Source organism: Pichia kudriavzevii, chromosome 3 (assembly GCF_003054445.1).
Source record: "Pichia kudriavzevii chromosome 3, complete sequence".
Taxonomy (NCBI): Eukaryota; Fungi; Ascomycota; class Pichiomycetes; order Pichiales; family Pichiaceae; genus Pichia; species Pichia kudriavzevii.
In genome coordinates this window covers 1,600,178-1,618,950 of record NC_042508.1, presented here as the reverse complement: position 1 = coordinate 1,618,950, position 18,773 = coordinate 1,600,178, and the positions used below count along the sequence as shown (strand labels likewise).

The window sequence follows — 18,773 nt, the reverse complement described above, 5'->3', positions numbered from 1 at the left end:
TGCTGACTACCTCTTTTGTATCCGATAACAAAAACACAATCAAACAATCGCATCAAAACAAACTAGACCAGACCAGACTAGACTAAACAAAAATATACAGAAAAAAATTTCTGATTGTGCGAGGCTCAGTTTTTTTTTTTTTTTTTTGGTTGCTATTTTTTCTTTGTTACTCTCACCAAATCTTATTATTTGAATTTTCTCGCAGCCGCGTAAATTTTGCATATAAAGTCCATATTATACAGGCGAATTTCGTGTAATCTGATACATTCTCATAGTCTACTATTCATACTTGGTTTACCTGTAAATCGGCAAAAAGAGAATCTCTTTTGTTGTCCTTCATTTGTTTATTTTTTTCTGAAATTTGTTGAGCCATTTTTCTGTAGTTTTTTTTGCATGTCACAACAATTATTGAGCCGATTTTTCTCTAAAAAGGAAACCAATGTGAAAAATGAGGCGGTAGCTGAAGATGCATGTCAGTCAACCCCAACTTCAAAACTCAGCACATTCGCATTCACAGGGACATCAAGAGCTAATGATAATTCCAATCCCAAATCCCGCAAAAGACCAGCATCAATTGAACCAACTCCCAATAAACCTAAAAAGGCTAAAGGCTTGACTGATTTTGAACAACAAGTACTAGACTTAAAAGTGAATCATCTTGACAAGTTACTTTTCATTCAAAGCGGTTATCGTTATAAAATTTTTGGTAGTGATGCAGTCACTGCATCACGCATTCTAAATATAAAATTAGTGAATGGTAAAATCTCATTTGATTTTAAAAACCCCTCGAAGGATGATCATTTATATTCAACCTTTGCGTATGCTTCTATACCTATTGAAAGGTTGTTAGTTCATGTCAGAAGGTTGATTGTCAAAGGTTATAAAGTTGGTGTTGTAGACCAAGTTGAGACAAAGGCGATCAGGGATAATTCGAAATCAAAGGGTAAAGTCTTTGACCGTCACCTGTCGAATGTTTACTCAGCGGGAACTTTTATCAATGATGAAGACCTTGAGAAAAATGTTAACGGCAAATCAATTTTGTTTTTAAACGAATCATCTGATGATACTCTTTCTGTGGTTTCGATCAATGTGTATATAACTGAGATTGCTTATGATCAATTTAAGGATGATTTCACCAGAATCAACTTGGAATCGAGATTGCATCATTTAGAACCTATCGAAATTATAGCTGTTGGAGATATATCTTCTAAAACGGAGCGGTGTATCAAAAATTTTGTTAAATTCAATGAGTCACATACTAGTAATATAAATTATATCAGCTTACCAATGTCAGGGAAATCATTTAGTGATTTGCTAGTTGAAATTGAAAAAAAATTCAGAGATGATTCTTCCACTTTCTCCTTTTTGTCATCATTCAACCAATCTTTATTAGAATGTTTTAATAAGGCATTTGATTATCTGAACGAATTTGGTTTAACTGCAATTTTCAAGTATTTGGAAAATTTCAAAAAATTCTCAGATATTGATAATTGTACAATACTAAACTCTCATGTCTTACAAAATCTTGAAATTTTTAGTAACTTAACGACGAATTCTAATGATGGAACGTTATTTGAGCTTATAAACTGCACAATGACCAAATTTGGTGAGAGAATGTTGAAAAGCTGGTTACAACGACCTTTGATTGATAAAAATGATATCAATGATAGACATGAAGCTATTGACTCACTTATGGGCAAATTAAATGGCCTACAAATTGAAAGGGTAAAGTCAGTTTTGAAAAATTGTCCAGATTTGGAATTAATTTTATCTAGGATTCATTATGGCAGATCAAATAGAAAAGAAGTTTACCTTTTTTTAAAGAAAATTTCTGAAATTTTGAATGTCTTTAATACTATGAGGGATGAACTAATTAGCCTAGATGTTTTAAACTCTGCATTATTATTTGATCTTTTCAACTATATCAAGGAGTTATCGAAGTCAGACTTAGTCGATTTTAATGACTATTTGTCAATGATTAACTCACAACATGCAATGGATGCAAAGTCAAATGACCATATCATTAGATATTTTAATGAAAAGTTTTATGACTATCTAGAAATTGAAATTGAGAATGAGGAGATTTCTAGAATCGAACAGCTCTTTGATCAAGAGTTACAAGAGATCAAAAAAATTACGAAAGATAGAGATACCCAATACATTACTGTTTCAAATGAACCATACTTGATTCAAATCAGAAAATCGAACGTCAAACATGTCCCTCCAGATTGGGTAAGAATTAGCGCAACATTGAACTGTGTCAGGTATAGAACCCCTGAAATGGTCCAATTATACAAAAAATTACAATATCATCAGGATTCATTAAAAAAAACATGTGATTCTCTATTTGTTGATTTTGTTACCCGCATTAGCAATTATCACATACAAATAACTAAATTAATCAGATTACTAGCTCAATTTGATTCACTTCTATCTTTAACTCTTACTTCTCTCAATTATAATTTTTCAAGACCTTTGGTAGTAGATGTACCGATTATTCACATCAAAGGTTCCAGAAATCCAATAGCCGAAAAACTTCTAAAAGAGAAACCTTCAATTATACAAAGTAATGGATCGTCGAATCAACTGCACAAATATTCCTTGCCATCTACATATATCGAAAACGATTTTCAACTAAAAGGTGGAGATCCAAAGGACAGCTCGAGAATTGCTTTAATAACGGGCCCTAATATGGGAGGTAAATCCTCCTTTATGAGACAGGTTGGATTGATTGTAATTTTGTCACAGATTGGATCTTTCATACCGTGTAGTGAAGGCTCCATATTAGGTACGTTTGCTAATATCTGTATTAGGTTAGGATCTAATGATGATATATTTGCAGGAAAATCTACATTTCAAGTTGAATTATTGGAATGCAGAAATATTTTAGAAACTTGCATCGAAAAAGACAAAGATGAAGCTTTAAACAAGAGTGGGAAACCTGGTAATTCATTGATTCTATTGGATGAATTGGGCAGGGGTACATCGTCTGTTGACGGTTCTAGCATTGCGTGGTCTGTATTGGATTACCTTACTTACGAAATGTCTGATACTGTATTATGCTTGTTTGTCACCCACTTCAATGAACTTGAAGCTTTTCAGGAAAAGAGTAAGGGAATTGTGAAAAATTATCATTTAGGCTATAAACTCTTGAATGATGCTAATGGTGAGGAAACTGTAATGTTCACATATAAGTTAACACCAGGTTACAGTGCAAGCTCTTTTGGTATATATTGTGCAAGAATTGCTGGTTTGCCTGATAATATTCTAGCTAAAGCGAATCAAATTTCTAATGATTTCGAAGTTACCCATCTGAGAAGAAAAATCACTCGAATAGCTAATAATATCAAAAGAAATGATGTTGAAAACTTGTTTCAATTAGCTGATTCGACCTAAGATTTATGAAATCCTGAAAGCTATGCACGTTAGAAAATGGTAGAGGAGAAAATATGATATGTAGATTATAGATTTATGTACACATGAAGAAATTGTAGAAGATTACATTTTGAGGAACTTCTTACTAAACGTTTCGGAACCTGTGGACTGAAGAGTATATGTAATCTCGCCAATATCTGACCCTTCAAATCTCATAATCTCAGAATCATCATCGTGTATGATGCTAATTGAATTGAAGTCTTTGAAAGGATCACTTTCGCCCGTCACAGCAGTAGAAGTACTTGTCTTTCTTTTACTTCTCAATGTGCCTGTAGAAGATGTATTACTCACTTTACTGGACTTGCCCGATTTATTTGCATTTGTAACATTTTTCTTTTTCCTGTTTATTATGGGAACCATTGGTGGTTTCTGATTCCGTAGTAGAGCCCATTGTGTATTTTTAAAAAAAGGATGAGATTTGATTTCAGATGCACCTGAATGTGATCCTAGCCTCTTCGTTTCATCCTTTATTAATAGCTTTTTGATTAAATTTTTACAATTACTTGAAGTTTGATTATAATCAGGGAACTGGCACTCGATTTTCAGAATATTGGAAAAAGTCTGATTTCTTGATGGGCCTTTGAACGGTGTAATACCGAAAAGCATTTCATAGAGAAAAATGCCTAATGTCCACCAATCAACGGCTGATGTATGGCCCTTTCCCCATATAACTTCTGGAGCAATGTACTCCTCGGTACCAACAAATGAATTTGTTCTAAATCCGTTGATACATGCATTAGTGTCTAATTGCGGAAGGCTAGTTGAAGATTTAGTGCTTGATATTAGTTCTGGATTAGCAGCGTTATTTGACTGCTTCGATAAGTCAAAATCACTTAACATTATATGACCAGATTGGTGAAGTAAAATATTCTCAGGCTTCAAATCTCTGTATATAAACCCCATCAGATGGAGATATTCTAAAGCAGCAGTAACCTCAGCTGCATAAAACTTAGCATCTTGCTCGGGTATACATTTCATACGACGTGTTTGTAAAGCTCTGAAAAACTCACCACCCATACAATATTCCATGCATAAATAAAGATGATCTTCAGATTGGAAAGAATGATAGAGAGAAACAATAAACGGATGATTTGCCGTAGCTAAAATTTCTTGCTCTGCTAATACACGCTTTACCTTTTTACGTTCAATCATTTCCTTCTTATTGAGAATTTTCATTGCATATAACTTTGTAGTAGCCTTCTCCCTGACAAGGTAAACTTTACCCACATCACCCTTTCCTAATAATTTTAACTTCTCGAATGATTGGGGGCCAACCTGGATGTCAGATAATCTAGTTGAATTACTTGAGTAGTTTCTACTAGTCTGTTTGCTGGACTTGGATATTTTAATCTCACCTATGTGGTTGATTAATTCATCAACTTTCTCTACAGGTACGCCGTTATTTCCATGGTTTTCTGTCAAATTTCTCAAGCTTAAAGGTGCAGAGGTCACCCTGCGTAACCTCTTCTGAATGAAACCTTTAGGTTCAGCTTTCAAAGGTTTTAGTTCATCCCGTGACTCGTCGTTTAATTCCACGTCTTTCTTTTCAGTTGGATCATCATTGTCCTTATCCAGGTCCAAATTCTGCTCTGCTAGATCTATTTCCACAACATTATCCATAGTTTTAGGCTCATTTTTCTCCGACTTAAGAACCGGACTTGAGGGTGTTCTCTTTCTTCTAAATTTTTGCATCAAGGATATGGATTGCTCTTCGTGTTCATAATCCAAATCTTTATCTTTAGAATTATGGTTTAAGGAATCTTGATGATTAGAGTTACTACCATTTTCACCAGTAGCTGGGGGATCATCTGAAACGGCTGAATCTTCATGACCTGAGAATTTAAACAAGTTTCTAATTTTAGTTAAACGTCTAGGTCTAATTACATCATCATGGTTATCATCATGATTTTGGGTTTGGGGTTCCCTTTCCTTTGTGTTACTGTGCAAACCATGGGTGAAATAATCATCATGTGCCGAGTTGTTAACGGTTGTTGATGGAGTATCACAATTTGGAAAGTCATTCGTAGCTGGCGGAGTTTGAACTATAAAAGGGTCATCTTCTTCAATTTTCGGAGTTCTTAATGATGTTGCTGACAGATCTGTATTTATTGATTCCGACTGAGTATTCGGTAAGTCGTTAAAAATACTATTAATATTATTGTTGTTACCATTGTTATTGTTGTTGTTATTGTTGTTGCTAATGTTATTGTTATTATTACCAGTGGTGTTATTACTGTTACTATTGTTATTGTTATTGTTATCAGAACCAAAAAGGAATAGTCTTCCAAATGATAGTTTTCTGGAGTTTGATCTTGATCGTGATTTATGTTTAAAGCTTGACTGTGGTTGATCAAAAGATATCTCTTTCGTATCACTCAAGTTCTCCAAAAACAACGGACTATCATTGTTTCGACCTTTCTGAGTTCCTCTATTGTATGGCGACCCTGGGGATGTTGGTGTGGGGAAAGACGACACGTCAGTTAAGTGCGAAGATGCATCGTAAAACCCAGTTTGCTGGGTTGATAATGGAGAATTCTGATACCTCTGTGGAGTTGGCATTTGATGCTGGTATAATTGTAAGTAGCTTTCCTTGAATATTTTTCACCGAATTGCACCTGAGATCTTGATTATTGTTGACACCTGTACGTTTAGCTATCTTTCTATCAAGTATGTATGTATTATTATAATTAGTGAGGCAGCTATGATGGAGTAACGTTGGGTGATATGTGGTCTGGATATTTAATTGGCTGCGTATTATCCGTTACCAAACAGAAATTGACTCCTAATACCCCTGTTCCTGAAGGGAATCATTTCCTTCCGAGGCTTACAAGTGTTGCTGTCTCCTCACTCTTGAAGAAAAAAAAAACATGAATCGCAGGAAAAACCAAGAAAAAAGAAACTTCACAGAACAGAGCCTAGTACAAGCAGAAAGTTATTGGACAGATTAGCTATACAGACATCTATATATTCCATGGGGAACTACTTGGCCAAATGTGGAGGAAGTAGAAAAGATGCGATGCCATTCTTAATGTAGTATATGTGTTTACAGTTATTGCAGACCATTTGACCCTCAGTAATATTCGTTTCAAGTAGTAAAGAATGTAAGTCTTTCAACAATATCTCGTTTTCTTCAATGTGTTCTGGCTTTTGTGGAGGTAATGATGTATTTCCTAAATCATTAGCAACCTTCACTAATGCTGACCAGTTCAATCTTTCAAGCATCGATATTACGAATTCTGGATCAAAATCTTGTTCTTCTAACTGAAGTTGACATTCCCTATATCTTAGAGGAAAAGAGCCTTCGGTACCGTCACAACTCTTAACTGCACATCTCACAAAATTTGTTGTCAAGAACTTCATATCTTAATTGTGTAGTATAACCCAGGTAAAAATTATGACAAAGTAAAAAACAATTCATTTATCAATCTTTCTTTTTTTTTTTTTCAAAATTTCAGATCTTGTACATTGTGAAAAATTTATTTTCCTCATGGTGGCTTCAAGTCGAGAATAATACTTCTATAGGTCTGCCAACACTTCCTTGTTAACTAAGAGGCACACTTAATAATTACCTGAAAGTTGTCTTGTAGTATAGATTATATAAAAGTATAAATAATAGGGGGCGAATGAGATTAAGGGGTTAACTTATAGAATGAATTGAATAAATGTGGTTGCAGAGTAAGGCCTCCGCTTGCTGTTTCTAGTATAAGAGCTTTCCATTTTCATATATAGCAAAGATTGACGCAGTTAATAATAAAACTCATGAACGAATGTTTTTGCCCACTGTAAAGGTATCCATCATTTTCCTTATCTTCTTATCTAGTACATATGCCTCTTTTGTTTGACCGAGTCCACGTAAAACACTCAGCAAGCTGTAACGTATTTCAGTGTTTTGCATTTTATAAAACACATCATTACTCTTAAGGCCTACATAGTACAATTGGGAAAATGTTTTGGAATTTTGCTTTGTAGTGGCTAGTAGTTGAAGCAGCTGTGCAAATCTTTCAAAATTATTAACATACTCTTTCAACCAAGATGAGGATAACATTAATTTATGGGTTGGGATGTTTTTAGCTTTAGATTTAACCTTATTGTTGTGATTTTGTTTATACTTGGCATATTCGTAATTCGAAATGATTTTCTGACGAATATTTACCAACTTAACCTCAGTATGTTGATCAGAAGTTAATAATCGCCTAAATAACTTCATCTCGTATTGGTGAAGTCGTAGTTGATGCAGTTGGTCAAATATTTTCATAAAGGTGTTGTTCGCACGATCTTTCTTGTAGTTGTCATTTTTAGTAAGTCCTATAAGTCTGTCTGTTATAGTTTGGATTTTGTCGAAATATTGTACGCTCGACAAGGAGTTCGCCTTGACACTATTAAACGCAGCATCTAATTGCTGAAGATAAAAATCGAACTCATCCTTTGTTTGGGATTGAGGTGGTTCTGCTCTCCGGGTTCTGTTGTCGCTTTCCAAATCAACGTTAGACGTGAAATGCTGAGGAACAAAATCTTCCGCAAAAACAGTCTCGGCAGGTTTCGGTAGGTTTTTCTCATAGAGTTCCATCATATCAGAGCCTCTAGAACTTAAAAAGTCCAAAAAGTTTATGTTTTTAATCATCATTCCATTACTGGAGCTCACAGAATTAAATGAAGATTCAGTCATTGTATCGTCACGGGTAACCTCAACTTTGGTTGTATACATCTGGAGAATTGGAGGTAGAAGCATAAAGAAAGCCAAATGAGAAGTATAAGAATATAGCTTAAGCTCGTCGTATACGTTCCATCTAGAAGTGTTCTTCAAGTGTGGTCTTTTTGCTTGACGATGAAATGTTCTAAACTGTTGCTTGAACGTATTGAAATTGAAAGATAACTTCCCATATGAATTGGACGCAAATTTCATTCCACTGTTTGCAGAAAAATCCCGTGACATACGGAACATCCTGTTGGCAAACGACATGGTATAATAAGATCCACCCTTACTTGTACCGTATCAAGCAAAGTAGAAAAAACATGTTACTGATATTCATCTTAAAAGAGAGGCATCTTTTCGAGAATCCACGCATCAGGCGATTTTCAGCCAATGAGAAGACGCGGCGAGAAAACTCAAGTAATTAGACTGTTGGAGGAACTCATCTACGGTAACAATATAGCTATCATACAAGCAATACAATGGTGCAATATTTATATCTCACTGCAGAGCTCAATAATGTTACTTCTCTAAAACCAAAGGACTCCTTGAAAGAACCGTTTGAGTACGAATTCAAAATCCAATGCACAAAGTGCCGTGAAACACATGACAAAACGGTTACTGTGAATTTGTATGAGAAGCATGAAATAGATGGTTCACGTGGAGAGGCAAGTTACGTAGGAGCGTGCTCATTCTGTAAGGCAAAATCCAATATAAATATAGCTCTACCGAAGGGTTACGAGGGTTATAACTCAGAAAATAGTGGTCAGGAAGTTAAAATGCTGGAAATTGACTCTAGGGGTTACGAGATTGTGGAATTTGTTGCAAACGGGCCTTTTGTTTGCAAAGGTAATGAATCCACAACAGAATTTCAGGATGTACTGTTAGACGAGGGTGAATGGTACGACTACGATGACCAAGCTGGCGAGGAGACCTCAATTACCGAAGTAAAATGGGTAATTAGATGAAGCTTGTATGTATGATATAGTAATTATAGGTGTAAATTTTATAGAACAAAACAAAACAATTTCATTATTGTTCATCAGAAACCGGTTAACAAAATAAAAAGTTAGTCCTTGGTGGTAGACTGGAATATAGGGATCAGAAAGTTTTTTATTATTGCACATTAAAGTATTTTATATTTATCCTTAATTTTTGTATATAAAAGTTACTTAGAAAGCAAGCTTAGTGAAGAACCACTTGTTCTTACCTGCTTGGTGTCTTTCTTCGAAAACCTTCTTGACAACCTTCTTTGCTTCTTCTCTTTGAGATGGTTCAGATAAAGCTTCAACAGAGACAGCAGTCTTGATTGGTTCAACATCAAAAGAGTATCTGGTTGGCATTAAGTGGTTGTAGTTGACTAACTTAACAAATGGCTTGACCTTGGTCTTCTTTGCAAGCTTCTTTGCACCCATACCCTTGGTAACCTTTAATGGAGCTCTTTCGACACCTGCGACAATAGCGTGTGGGAATGGGTTTGCCTTGGTACCTTCGTCAAATTGCTTGACAATGACAACCTTCTTACCTGCGTTTCTACCTCTGACAACGACAGCTGTAATAGATTAGAAATTATAAAACAATGTTAGTATTGGTGCTTGGAGCGACAAGTTTTATAAACTAGCTTGAAGTAACTAGGTGGTGTTCAATTTAATTCGTCATAATTAGGCGGAAGTAGTTGATAATCACTGTAAAACTAAGGTATTATTTTTTTTTTTTCAAATCATAAGTCATCTTGAGCTTATGATTATAGTAACCTGGAGTATAGTAAAGTTCACAATTTCACTATAACACATCAATAACACACCATAAAAGTATTGCTTCTTCAGCTATGGATTAAACAATTTAGATGTGTAATGGTTTGTATCGACACACTTGGCAGTGTTAAGACATATTGCTAACTTCACATTCACTAGATGATTTCCAAAACTATTTCGCCTAAAAACTCAGCAAATGTGTGGATTTTGTACATACCAACTTTACCTGACTTGATGAACTTAGCCATTTTGTTTAATAGATTATCTGTATGTGAATATGAAGCCCTTCAAAAGACACCCTATTTTCAATTATTAATGTCTTACAAACTGAAAATTTTCGATACACCCATCCACCTTCCAACACGCACCCATCTCTGGCAAGTATTCTTCCCAATGCCACTCTCGCACGGGGAGCGATTTTTCACATCTAACCCTCTCAATATAAAAATAAAACCCTTTACATTGGCACGTGACTAGATTTGAGTTTTTGCTGGCGCTTGTTGTTTGAGGTGCGCGGGTGGTGATGGCTCAGCCTTATTTATGAAAGTTTGAGCAGTACGATAAGATAATAATCCTATTGAGAAATGCATTTATTATAGGGAAAGTATACATAAGATATACAACAAATAAGAGGAGACAGTAACTATGGAATCATCTAATCCTACTACGTGCCAGAAATTTGGAGTTAGAAGTATTCACCTTCTTGTTTTCATCTTTATCTTTCACGCCCACAGCTGCATTAACAGAAGCCATAGAAACAGCTTTGCTAATTGCAGCACTAATCATCGGGCCTTTGCCAATGGATTTCTTTTTCGAACGAGACGGTGGTAGTTCATTCGATGTCTTAGATGCTGCTTGTAGTGGCGGAGGTGGTGGTGCTTTTTTTCTATGTACTTTTGTAGATGGTGGATGCGTTGAGCCATGGGTTTCCGAATCAGGTGGGCGTAAGGTTGATGGGAATGCCGTTTTGTTTTTACTTTTAGGATTATACGACTTGTTGCTACTTGCACCGATTTCGGGACTCATGTTGGCTGCCAGAGTTGCTGCAGCATGTGCTGAATCTTCATTAGACCGAGAAAGTTCAGAGTGACTCAATAGATAGGAACGTAGCTTACGTTCTTTTTCTAAAAGCCTTGAGTTAGCTAACGATTGAGTCCATTGTGTAACTTCTTGTTTTTCAACCTTAAAACAAATCGTCATTGAATCGGACATTATTGCAAACAGGCCTTCATCAGAATTAAGTTTCCGATCAACTACTTCGACAAAATGAACTAGCTCATTCGTCAAGTCCGCTTCAAGTGTGATTTCATACTTCAATTTTTTATCAACACCAAGATTTTCAGCAAATAGTAACGCTCTTCCAAAGGTCGTGATCAACAGCGTTCTAGTGTGGAATAACGGTTCTTGATGAGAGAGGGCAGGTTGCTTAACTGTGAAAAATTTCCTGAATTTATCAACAGATGACGTCGCCTCCGGCTCTTCAGCTTGATCCTCCACAACCTCTTCATTGTTGAGATCTTGCTTGTCGAAAACCATAATTGACTCTGCATCACTACTTGAAAAAAGATTACTCATGTTAATATTGTCTTTATTCACATAGCCTAATGGGGATTCAATAATAAGGCCCTTGTATTTCTTTTCAAACTGTATTGTAGATTCTTTTTGTGACTCCACAATACCAACCTTAACAATTCTCTCATCCGGATGCTTCAAAAATTGAACCCATTTCAAATCAAGCTTGGACATGGGGGGTATTTCTGCTGGTTTAGCCGTTTTGAAGGACGAATTGTTTCTTGATCTTGATGCTGTAGTTGTTCTAGAAGTGATTTTAGTATTTAAAACTGGACGTGGTATATTAGTTCCTGGAATAACATCAACTGATGAACCACTGCTATAAACGCGTTCCTTGGGTTGAATCGTTTGTCTAGACCTAACAATCAGGTCTGCAGTTTGATGCTGGGACTCAGAGACTTTATAAACTGTTTGATGACCACCTGCCTTAGAAAGTGCTGGTGGAGTTGATGATGGCGTGTGTGTAGATGCCAATGTCCTGACCGGTGGTGTAGCGGGGATGTGTTCAGAAGCAGGTGTCGCAGACCCGTGTGAGGATTGTCTTTGATTGCCATATAAAGCAGCAACTGCAGCTGAACTAGCGGATTTTTTCTTGGGTTTGGCCTTTTTAGTAGACCCTACACTACCATTTCTATTCGGTGAGGAAGAAATAACATTTGGAGATGATGTAGAGATGCCGAGTCCATTATTTGAAGTGGGAGCAGATGTTGGTGCCAAATTTGCTGATGCCGAGCACTGTCTTGCACTAGAACTGGAAACTTTTCTTGAATTCGACAAAAGAACATTACCACTCTTGGATTTTTTTGGCTGATGAATAGAAGTGGAAGAACCGTTTGGATATTGGTTATTCAATTCAGGCATCGGTTTCATAGCCTTTGCCGACAATTTGTAAGGACCCAGCTCAGGAGGTATTGTATTCCAAATTTGGTCTTCATTATTCCAATCTATATCCTGAAACCACATGTGGCGTTTAATATCAGGAATGGTTAGCCTCTCTCTAGGTTTTAAAATCAAGACCCTTTTGACTAAATCTCTTATAATGATAGGAAACCCAGCTGTAAATGCGTATTGGAGTTTTTGAATCTTCTGAAAAGTTTGATATTCATTGTTTGCTTTGAATGGAGGCTTTCCTGCAATCATTTGATATACAATACACCCGAACGCCCAAACATCTGCGGCTTTACCGCAATATTTGTCACTTAATAATTCTGGTGAGACGTATTCTGCTGTACCCACAAATGATTGGGCCCTAGCATCTGGAGGATAATTTCCAGAATCATCCTTATCTAATATCTTTGCAGTACCGAAATCAGTAATTTGGAGCCTTAAATCTTTATCAATTAGAATATTTTCAGGTTTCAAGTCACGGTGAATAATCCCATTATTATGCATATAGTCGATGGTATCAACCAATTGTACAGTATAGTGCTTAGCGCAGTGTTCATTCATGGTGCCATGTTTTTTTATCATTGTCAACAGTTCACCATTTTCAGCAAAATCTAAAACAAAATATAGGCTTTGGGAATCTTGGAAGGTATAGTGCAATCTAACAATACCATTGTGATCACCCAGTCTGTTCAAAGCATCTTTCTCAATGTTAACGTACCTAACTTTCTTCTCCTTGATTATATGTCTTTTATTTAATATCTTGAGAGCATAGTTTCGGTGAGTTGTTAGATCCGTTGCGAGCATGACGGTTGAGTATGAACCTTCGCCTAGCTCTCTGCCAATCTTAAAATCTTTTATACCTTTCTTAATGACTTGATCGGGTTGCCCTTCAACTTTTTTGATTATAATTGCATCGTTAGATTTATCACCATAACTGCCGTTGGAAGAGGTTTGCGTAGAATAAAGATGTTGACTTTTTTTTTTAGATAGGAGCCGCAACTTCTCCACCTCATCATCGTCATAGTCATCATCATCATTGAGGTCAATAGTATTATCGTAATTTGGGGTACTACTAGTATTATAGTACTTTTTCCCTGATACATTATCGTTTTCGTCTTCTTCATCTGTACTTTCATACTTGATTGTAGGTGTTGTATTGAAGTTGTTTCCCTTATGGGCGGGAGTTTTTGGAGATTTGCCAACGTAATCTTGTAAAATATTATCAACCGGGCGTTTGAAAATTGGTGTTCTTGTTTGACCATTCAACGTTTCAGGCGATGTTGACCCAAAGTTGTTAGAATAATCCAATTTAGGAGTTTGAAGAGAAATATCAGGTTGTGTACCAGCAAAAGATGAATCAAGTGATTCATCGGACCCCAATCTTCCATTGTTCAGGCTCGATGGTCTTCTCAAATCATCCACAGATGGTCCTACTGATTGGTCATAAACTGCTGCGCCGGAATTCATTGATTCCAGGTGATCGCTTTGAGGTGATAGCATATAATCATCATATAAATCTGAGTACTCTTCAATCTCGGTAGGTGTTTGTGGATCTAGGGACTGATAAGTAAAATCCGATGACCTTTTGCCGTCGAAGTTGAGGCCATTCATTATCCAAATTGATATTTTATTTGTTGTTTGTTGTTTTTCCTCGAGTGCTTATAGCTACTTCAAACAAATGTATAGTCCAAGGGTATCAAGAAATGCAAATAAATAATGTAAGGTAAAGCACAATGTTTGAACAGTAATTGGCACAATCAATTGGATCACACAATGGTCGGAATGCTTAGGTGTATGAGATCTTCCTAGTAAATGCGGGGGAGGCGGGAGTGCTTTTATCCTGTATCAAGTGAACAGTATATTAACACAAATGCAAATAATTTGATTACAGAGTGTCTCCGATAAATCTTAGAAATAGCAACACTGACCAGTTCCTTAGAAGTTATTGTTAATTATAAATCTTCTTTCTCTCTGAAGGAAGGCGTGGGCTGAGGCTTCGTTGATATTGAAGGATTCGCTTCTTGTTAATCTATTTTGACAGGCAAAATCCCAAGGGAATGAAATGAACTGCGCTAAAAATCCAATCACAATCTCGAAAACGGAGAAGCTATTACCTAATAAAGAAATTTATTACGTAATTTTTGAAAGCATACAGTGACGTGTCGTTTTGCAACAGCACATTCTGTTGTGGCATTATAAAAGGGGCATCTTTTAATTTTCACGTATCCTTTATCAAATGTTTAAAAGCAAGATATTCTGTGTTTACTAGGTATATTTTGAGAGTCTCTGTGATAAACTAAATTGTCAAACAGTCAAGCTAATGAATAGCAATGTTAATTTTAAGTATAAATTTTCCCAGCTTCAATTTGAGGAGGTTGATAAAAATAAAGGAATTGGTATTAACCTCCTTCAAAATGAGTTGGCTGGCAAGTTAGAACTGCAAAGATTACCTTCGATAGACAGTGTCCAAGCCAGCATGGATTTGGAATACAAGAGAAAATTGGCAACCTCATCTTTGATAAAAGAAAAGGCTAAATATAAATCAAAGATTTCGTTTGAAGACTCCATTGTTAAAACCAGAAGTTTGAATGAGCCTCCGAGTACTTCATTTTTCAAAGTCTCAAAATTCAATTCCCATAGAGATACACATATAACAGAACAAAATAGAGAGTCAGATCTCACAGAAGGCACAACACAAGAACAAGTCCATGTGAACTTTAAAAAACAGACTATATTTGAGAAATTAAAACAAAAGGTTACGGATATTTTTTTTAGGTGCATTAGAAACGCCGATATACATGCACGGGAAGATGGGAAAAAAGATGAACTTTCCCAAAAATAGTGTCGACTTAGTTAGTCTGGACACAGGCTCAAGCGGTAACCATTGCAGAGATGAAACACTAAACTGTAATAAAAGAAGGAACCGTGAAGAGGACGGCTATTCTAAGATTAACACCATCGAAGATGATGCTAAATTTACCTATTATCTACTTGCTCCTCAGAATGTAAAGAAGGGGTTACTGACCGAAGGTGAAATACAACAACTTTTGGGTGCTGATAGCCATGTATTTACCATCAGGGAAGATTCTCCGCCAGATAGGCTTGGCTTGGAATTGTTGGAGCTTAACAATGGAACCACACTCGGCTGTAGCAGAACCTTATCCTTGAACGAAAGCCAAGGTTCTTTGTTAGTCGACGTTGCGTCATCGCTTCTTGACTTGAGTGATGGTTACAGTTTATGTGAATAAGATGAATTTCGATAAGAAATACCTCGTCAATACAACGCCCAATTTCACCTATACCTTTCCAACGATGAACAAAAAAAAAGTAATACTTATGAACTGTACTGATGAAAATATTGAAAGGAAAAAGTTATACTATCAACTTAAAATACAACATATAGGAGCTGCCACAATATTTGCCTCTGCTACCACAAATCACTGGTACAATATTGAAGCTGAACATCACCTATAGTCACATCATTGCTTCTATCCATAATATATCTCTTTTCACTCGTCATACTAGTAGTTACCAGGCCATTTATGCGAGAAAAAGTGGGACATTGTTGAAGCAATATTGGCAGTAAGGGATTTCTTGAGCTAGAACGCGTCAACGCGTGGATATGAAATCATCATTTATTCTGAAAAGAAAATAAAAACCAAAATCATTTGAATAGTGTGGTAAGCATATTGGGAAGGGGAAAATTGCTAATTTTGAAACGCGCCAGGTGGGAAAATAGGTGTGAGTGAGAATCAGCAGTTCGTCTAACATACGTACAGACGTACGTGCTTTTGCTTGCAGGTTATTGCAAAGACGAAGTCGTACTAGTATCTGTTGTATTATTTCCATCCTGAAAGAGGTCTTATTATCACCTTAGAAAATAAAAACGCATTTTCTACTAAGTGGGACACGAATATACATCATTAAGAAGGATCAAAGGTAATAGTCAACTCAGAACTTGGATCTGAATATTTGGGTCAAAAAATAACAATGTCTTCGACGACTGCTACAATCGGGAAATTTCACAAAAAGGGAAATGTTAAAACAGCCAACCTTGAGTCTGACTTCAACAAGATGAAGATCATGCACACAGTTCATAGGAAAAGTGGTTGGGTCCAAGTGAAAGATGATGGGATCATCTCCTTTAGATGGCCAAAGAAATATCTTGTCTTGAGTGAGACCAGCATTGATTTCTTTAAGAGTGAAGAAAAATCAGAGCTTTGGTATAGGATTCCATTACTGCATGTTTACAATTGTGTCAAGAATCAAATGAAAGAAAATTGTTTTGAGATTCAACATAAAACGAAATCTACATTTGTTACCACTAAATCTGATCAAGAAATGAATATGTGGATTGATTCTATTTTGGCAAAATGTCCGAAGGAGGGCTTCTCCACACCGTTGAAAGTTACACACGAGGCAAAAGTGAGTTATGACGCCCAAAATGGTACCTTTAAGGTCAAGGGGATTCCACCGGAATGGTTGGCATTACTTAAGGGTTCGAATATAACTTATGAAGATTTTGCTGCTGATCCGTCTGCAGTTATTGATGTCTTGAATACTTATAGTGAAATGGTCAGCCCTGAACTGAGTCATTCCGACAAGTTTTTGAATAACGCTCTACCAAATATACAGAAAACATTAAAGAGTAATTTAGGCTCAAGAGATGCCCCAAACTCAACCAATCTGTTGAACGATATCACCAAACCTTACTCTAAAAATAAAGATGATGAATTACAAAAGTTCTCTCAGCCGAGAAGAGCACCTCCTGCACCACCTGTATCATATTCTAAGGACACCATTGATACTAAACGGGATGACAAATTATTCATTCCAACAAGAAAAGCTCCACAGATACCCAATGCTCCTAAATCCAACATATCAATTCCAACACCACCTCCATCAGCACAATCGAAGGAATATTTTATGACAGTTAACAAACCTGTTGGTTCTACCCCAAATAGTGTTCCTCCACCGTTACCATCTTCTGTCCCCCAGACCAGACACGATTTGAAACCTTTAAAAATTGATACCAAGAATATCCCCCAAGCAGCAACTAGAAATTATTCACCAGCTTCTGCTAAAGCACAGCATAATGCTGAAACATCTCAAGGACTTGGTGCCAATAATCAAATAAAACATAGTCCAACTATCGGAAATAAAGTTCATCCTTATAATGGCCAACCTAACAATCTGTCGAATCCAAATTTAATTCCTAGACGTGCAGCACCAAAACCAAATCAGCATCCACAACAAAGGCTACAAGATAACTATGTAAATCCGTACCAGAAGCAACCATCACAAGCACCACAGCAGTTCCACCACAATCAGTATCAGCAGTCTCATCCTTCTACAAAACAACCAACTGCTACTGTTAACAATGCTTCTGAACCAAGTAATGCCCAGATGAATGCCCAAGCGAAACTTTTGGGACATAGCAACAACGGTAATACCATCAAGCCTCCTAAAAGACCTGCTGATAAACGTATTTCAACTATGACAGAAGCACAGATTATGGCTAAATTGAGGAGCGTAGTGATCAATGCCAACCCCACTCCTTATTTTCAAATACTTTCAAAGGCTGGTCAAGGTGCTAGTGGTTCAGTCTATCTAGCGAGATCTAAACGATTAAATGGTCAATGCATAGCCATTAAACAAATAGATCTGACTAAGCAAAGTCGTAAAGAGTTGATTGTGAACGAGATCCTAGTCATGAAAGACTCGCAGCATCCAAATATTGTCAACTTTATTGAGGCATATTTGAACGGACCATCTGATTTATGGGTGATTATGGAGTACATGGAAGGTGGGTCGTTAACTGATGTCATTGATAATAATTCCAAGATTACCGAAGAGCAAATTGCCAGTATTTGTTACGAAACCACTAAAGGTTTACAACATTTACATAAGAAAAACTTCATTCATCGTGATATCAAATCTGATAATGTTCTATTGGATGCTCATGGTAACGTCAAAATCACTGATTTTGGGTTTTGCGCAAAGCTAACGACAGAGAAATCAAAGAGAGCTACAATGGTGGGCACACCATACTGGATGGCACCCGAAGTTGTCAGACAGAAGGAATATGACGAAAAGGTCGATGTATGGTCATTGGGTATCATGACAATTGAAATGATCGAGGGAGAGCCTCCATACTTAAACGAAGAACCACTAAAAGCCTTGTATTTGATCGCCTCCAATGGCACGCCAACATTGAAAAATCCTGAATCATTAAGCAATGATATAATGGACTTCTTAACTGTGTGTTTATGTGTGGAAGTTAAATTCAGAGCGACGACAGATTCGTTATTGAAACACAAGTTCTTCCAAAAGGCATGCCCAACATCACAACTAGCCGAATTACTAAAATTTAATAATAATTGAATCTAGATTTTTTTTGTTTTCCTATTTCTATAAAGAATTTTATGTATAAA

The 18,773-nt window shown here is 36.4% G+C and overlaps 9 protein-coding genes across 9 annotated transcripts; 4 read left to right on the top strand and 5 right to left on the bottom strand.

The window, feature by feature from the left end:
- Positions 1–393: 393 nt before the first annotated feature.
- C5L36_0C07420 (uncharacterized protein) lies at positions 394–3,396 on the top strand (the record flags this gene model as incomplete). The annotated part of the gene is made up of 1 exon (XM_029466443.1): positions 394–3,396. One exon carries the CDS (start codon positions 394–396, stop codon positions 3,394–3,396), a length of 3,003 nt encoding a protein of 1,000 aa, XP_029322303.1.
- A 102-nt stretch (positions 3,397–3,498) lies between these two features.
- Positions 3,499–5,994, bottom strand: C5L36_0C07410 (uncharacterized protein; the record flags this gene model as incomplete). The annotated part of the gene is made up of 1 exon (XM_029466442.1): positions 3,499–5,994. One exon carries the CDS (start codon positions 5,992–5,994, stop codon positions 3,499–3,501), a length of 2,496 nt encoding a protein of 831 aa, XP_029322302.1.
- Positions 5,995–6,414: 420 nt separating this feature from the next.
- On the bottom strand, positions 6,415–6,795 carry C5L36_0C07400 (uncharacterized protein; the record flags this gene model as incomplete). The annotated part of the gene is made up of 1 exon (XM_029466441.1): positions 6,415–6,795. The coding sequence occupies one exon, from the start codon at positions 6,793–6,795 to the stop codon at positions 6,415–6,417; it is 381 nt and encodes a 126-aa protein (XP_029322301.1).
- Positions 6,796–7,192: 397 nt separating this feature from the next.
- Positions 7,193–8,395, bottom strand: C5L36_0C07390 (uncharacterized protein; the record flags this gene model as incomplete). Its single annotated transcript, XM_029466440.1, has 1 exon — positions 7,193–8,395. The coding sequence occupies one exon, from the start codon at positions 8,393–8,395 to the stop codon at positions 7,193–7,195; it is 1,203 nt and encodes a 400-aa protein (XP_029322300.1).
- Positions 8,396–8,607: 212 nt separating this feature from the next.
- C5L36_0C07380 (uncharacterized protein) lies at positions 8,608–9,093 on the top strand (the record flags this gene model as incomplete). The annotated part of the gene is made up of 1 exon (XM_029466439.1): positions 8,608–9,093. One exon carries the CDS (start codon positions 8,608–8,610, stop codon positions 9,091–9,093), a length of 486 nt encoding a protein of 161 aa, XP_029322299.1.
- Positions 9,094–9,297: 204 nt separating this feature from the next.
- Positions 9,298–10,127, bottom strand: C5L36_0C07370 (uncharacterized protein; the record flags this gene model as incomplete). Its single annotated transcript, XM_029466438.1, has 2 exons — positions 9,298–9,677; positions 10,097–10,127. 2 exons carry the CDS (start codon positions 10,125–10,127, stop codon positions 9,298–9,300), a joined length of 411 nt encoding a protein of 136 aa, XP_029322298.1.
- Positions 10,128–10,530: 403 nt separating this feature from the next.
- Positions 10,531–13,950, bottom strand: C5L36_0C07360 (uncharacterized protein; the record flags this gene model as incomplete). Its single annotated transcript, XM_029466437.1, has 1 exon — positions 10,531–13,950. The coding sequence occupies one exon, from the start codon at positions 13,948–13,950 to the stop codon at positions 10,531–10,533; it is 3,420 nt and encodes a 1,139-aa protein (XP_029322297.1).
- Positions 13,951–14,659: 709 nt separating this feature from the next.
- On the top strand, positions 14,660–15,181 carry C5L36_0C07350 (uncharacterized protein; the record flags this gene model as incomplete). The annotated part of the gene is made up of 1 exon (XM_029466436.1): positions 14,660–15,181. The coding sequence occupies one exon, from the start codon at positions 14,660–14,662 to the stop codon at positions 15,179–15,181; it is 522 nt and encodes a 173-aa protein (XP_029322296.1).
- A 1,148-nt stretch (positions 15,182–16,329) lies between these two features.
- C5L36_0C07340 (uncharacterized protein) lies at positions 16,330–18,723 on the top strand (the record flags this gene model as incomplete). Its single annotated transcript, XM_029466435.1, has 1 exon — positions 16,330–18,723. The coding sequence occupies one exon, from the start codon at positions 16,330–16,332 to the stop codon at positions 18,721–18,723; it is 2,394 nt and encodes a 797-aa protein (XP_029322295.1).
- Positions 18,724–18,773: the final 50 nt, after the last annotated feature.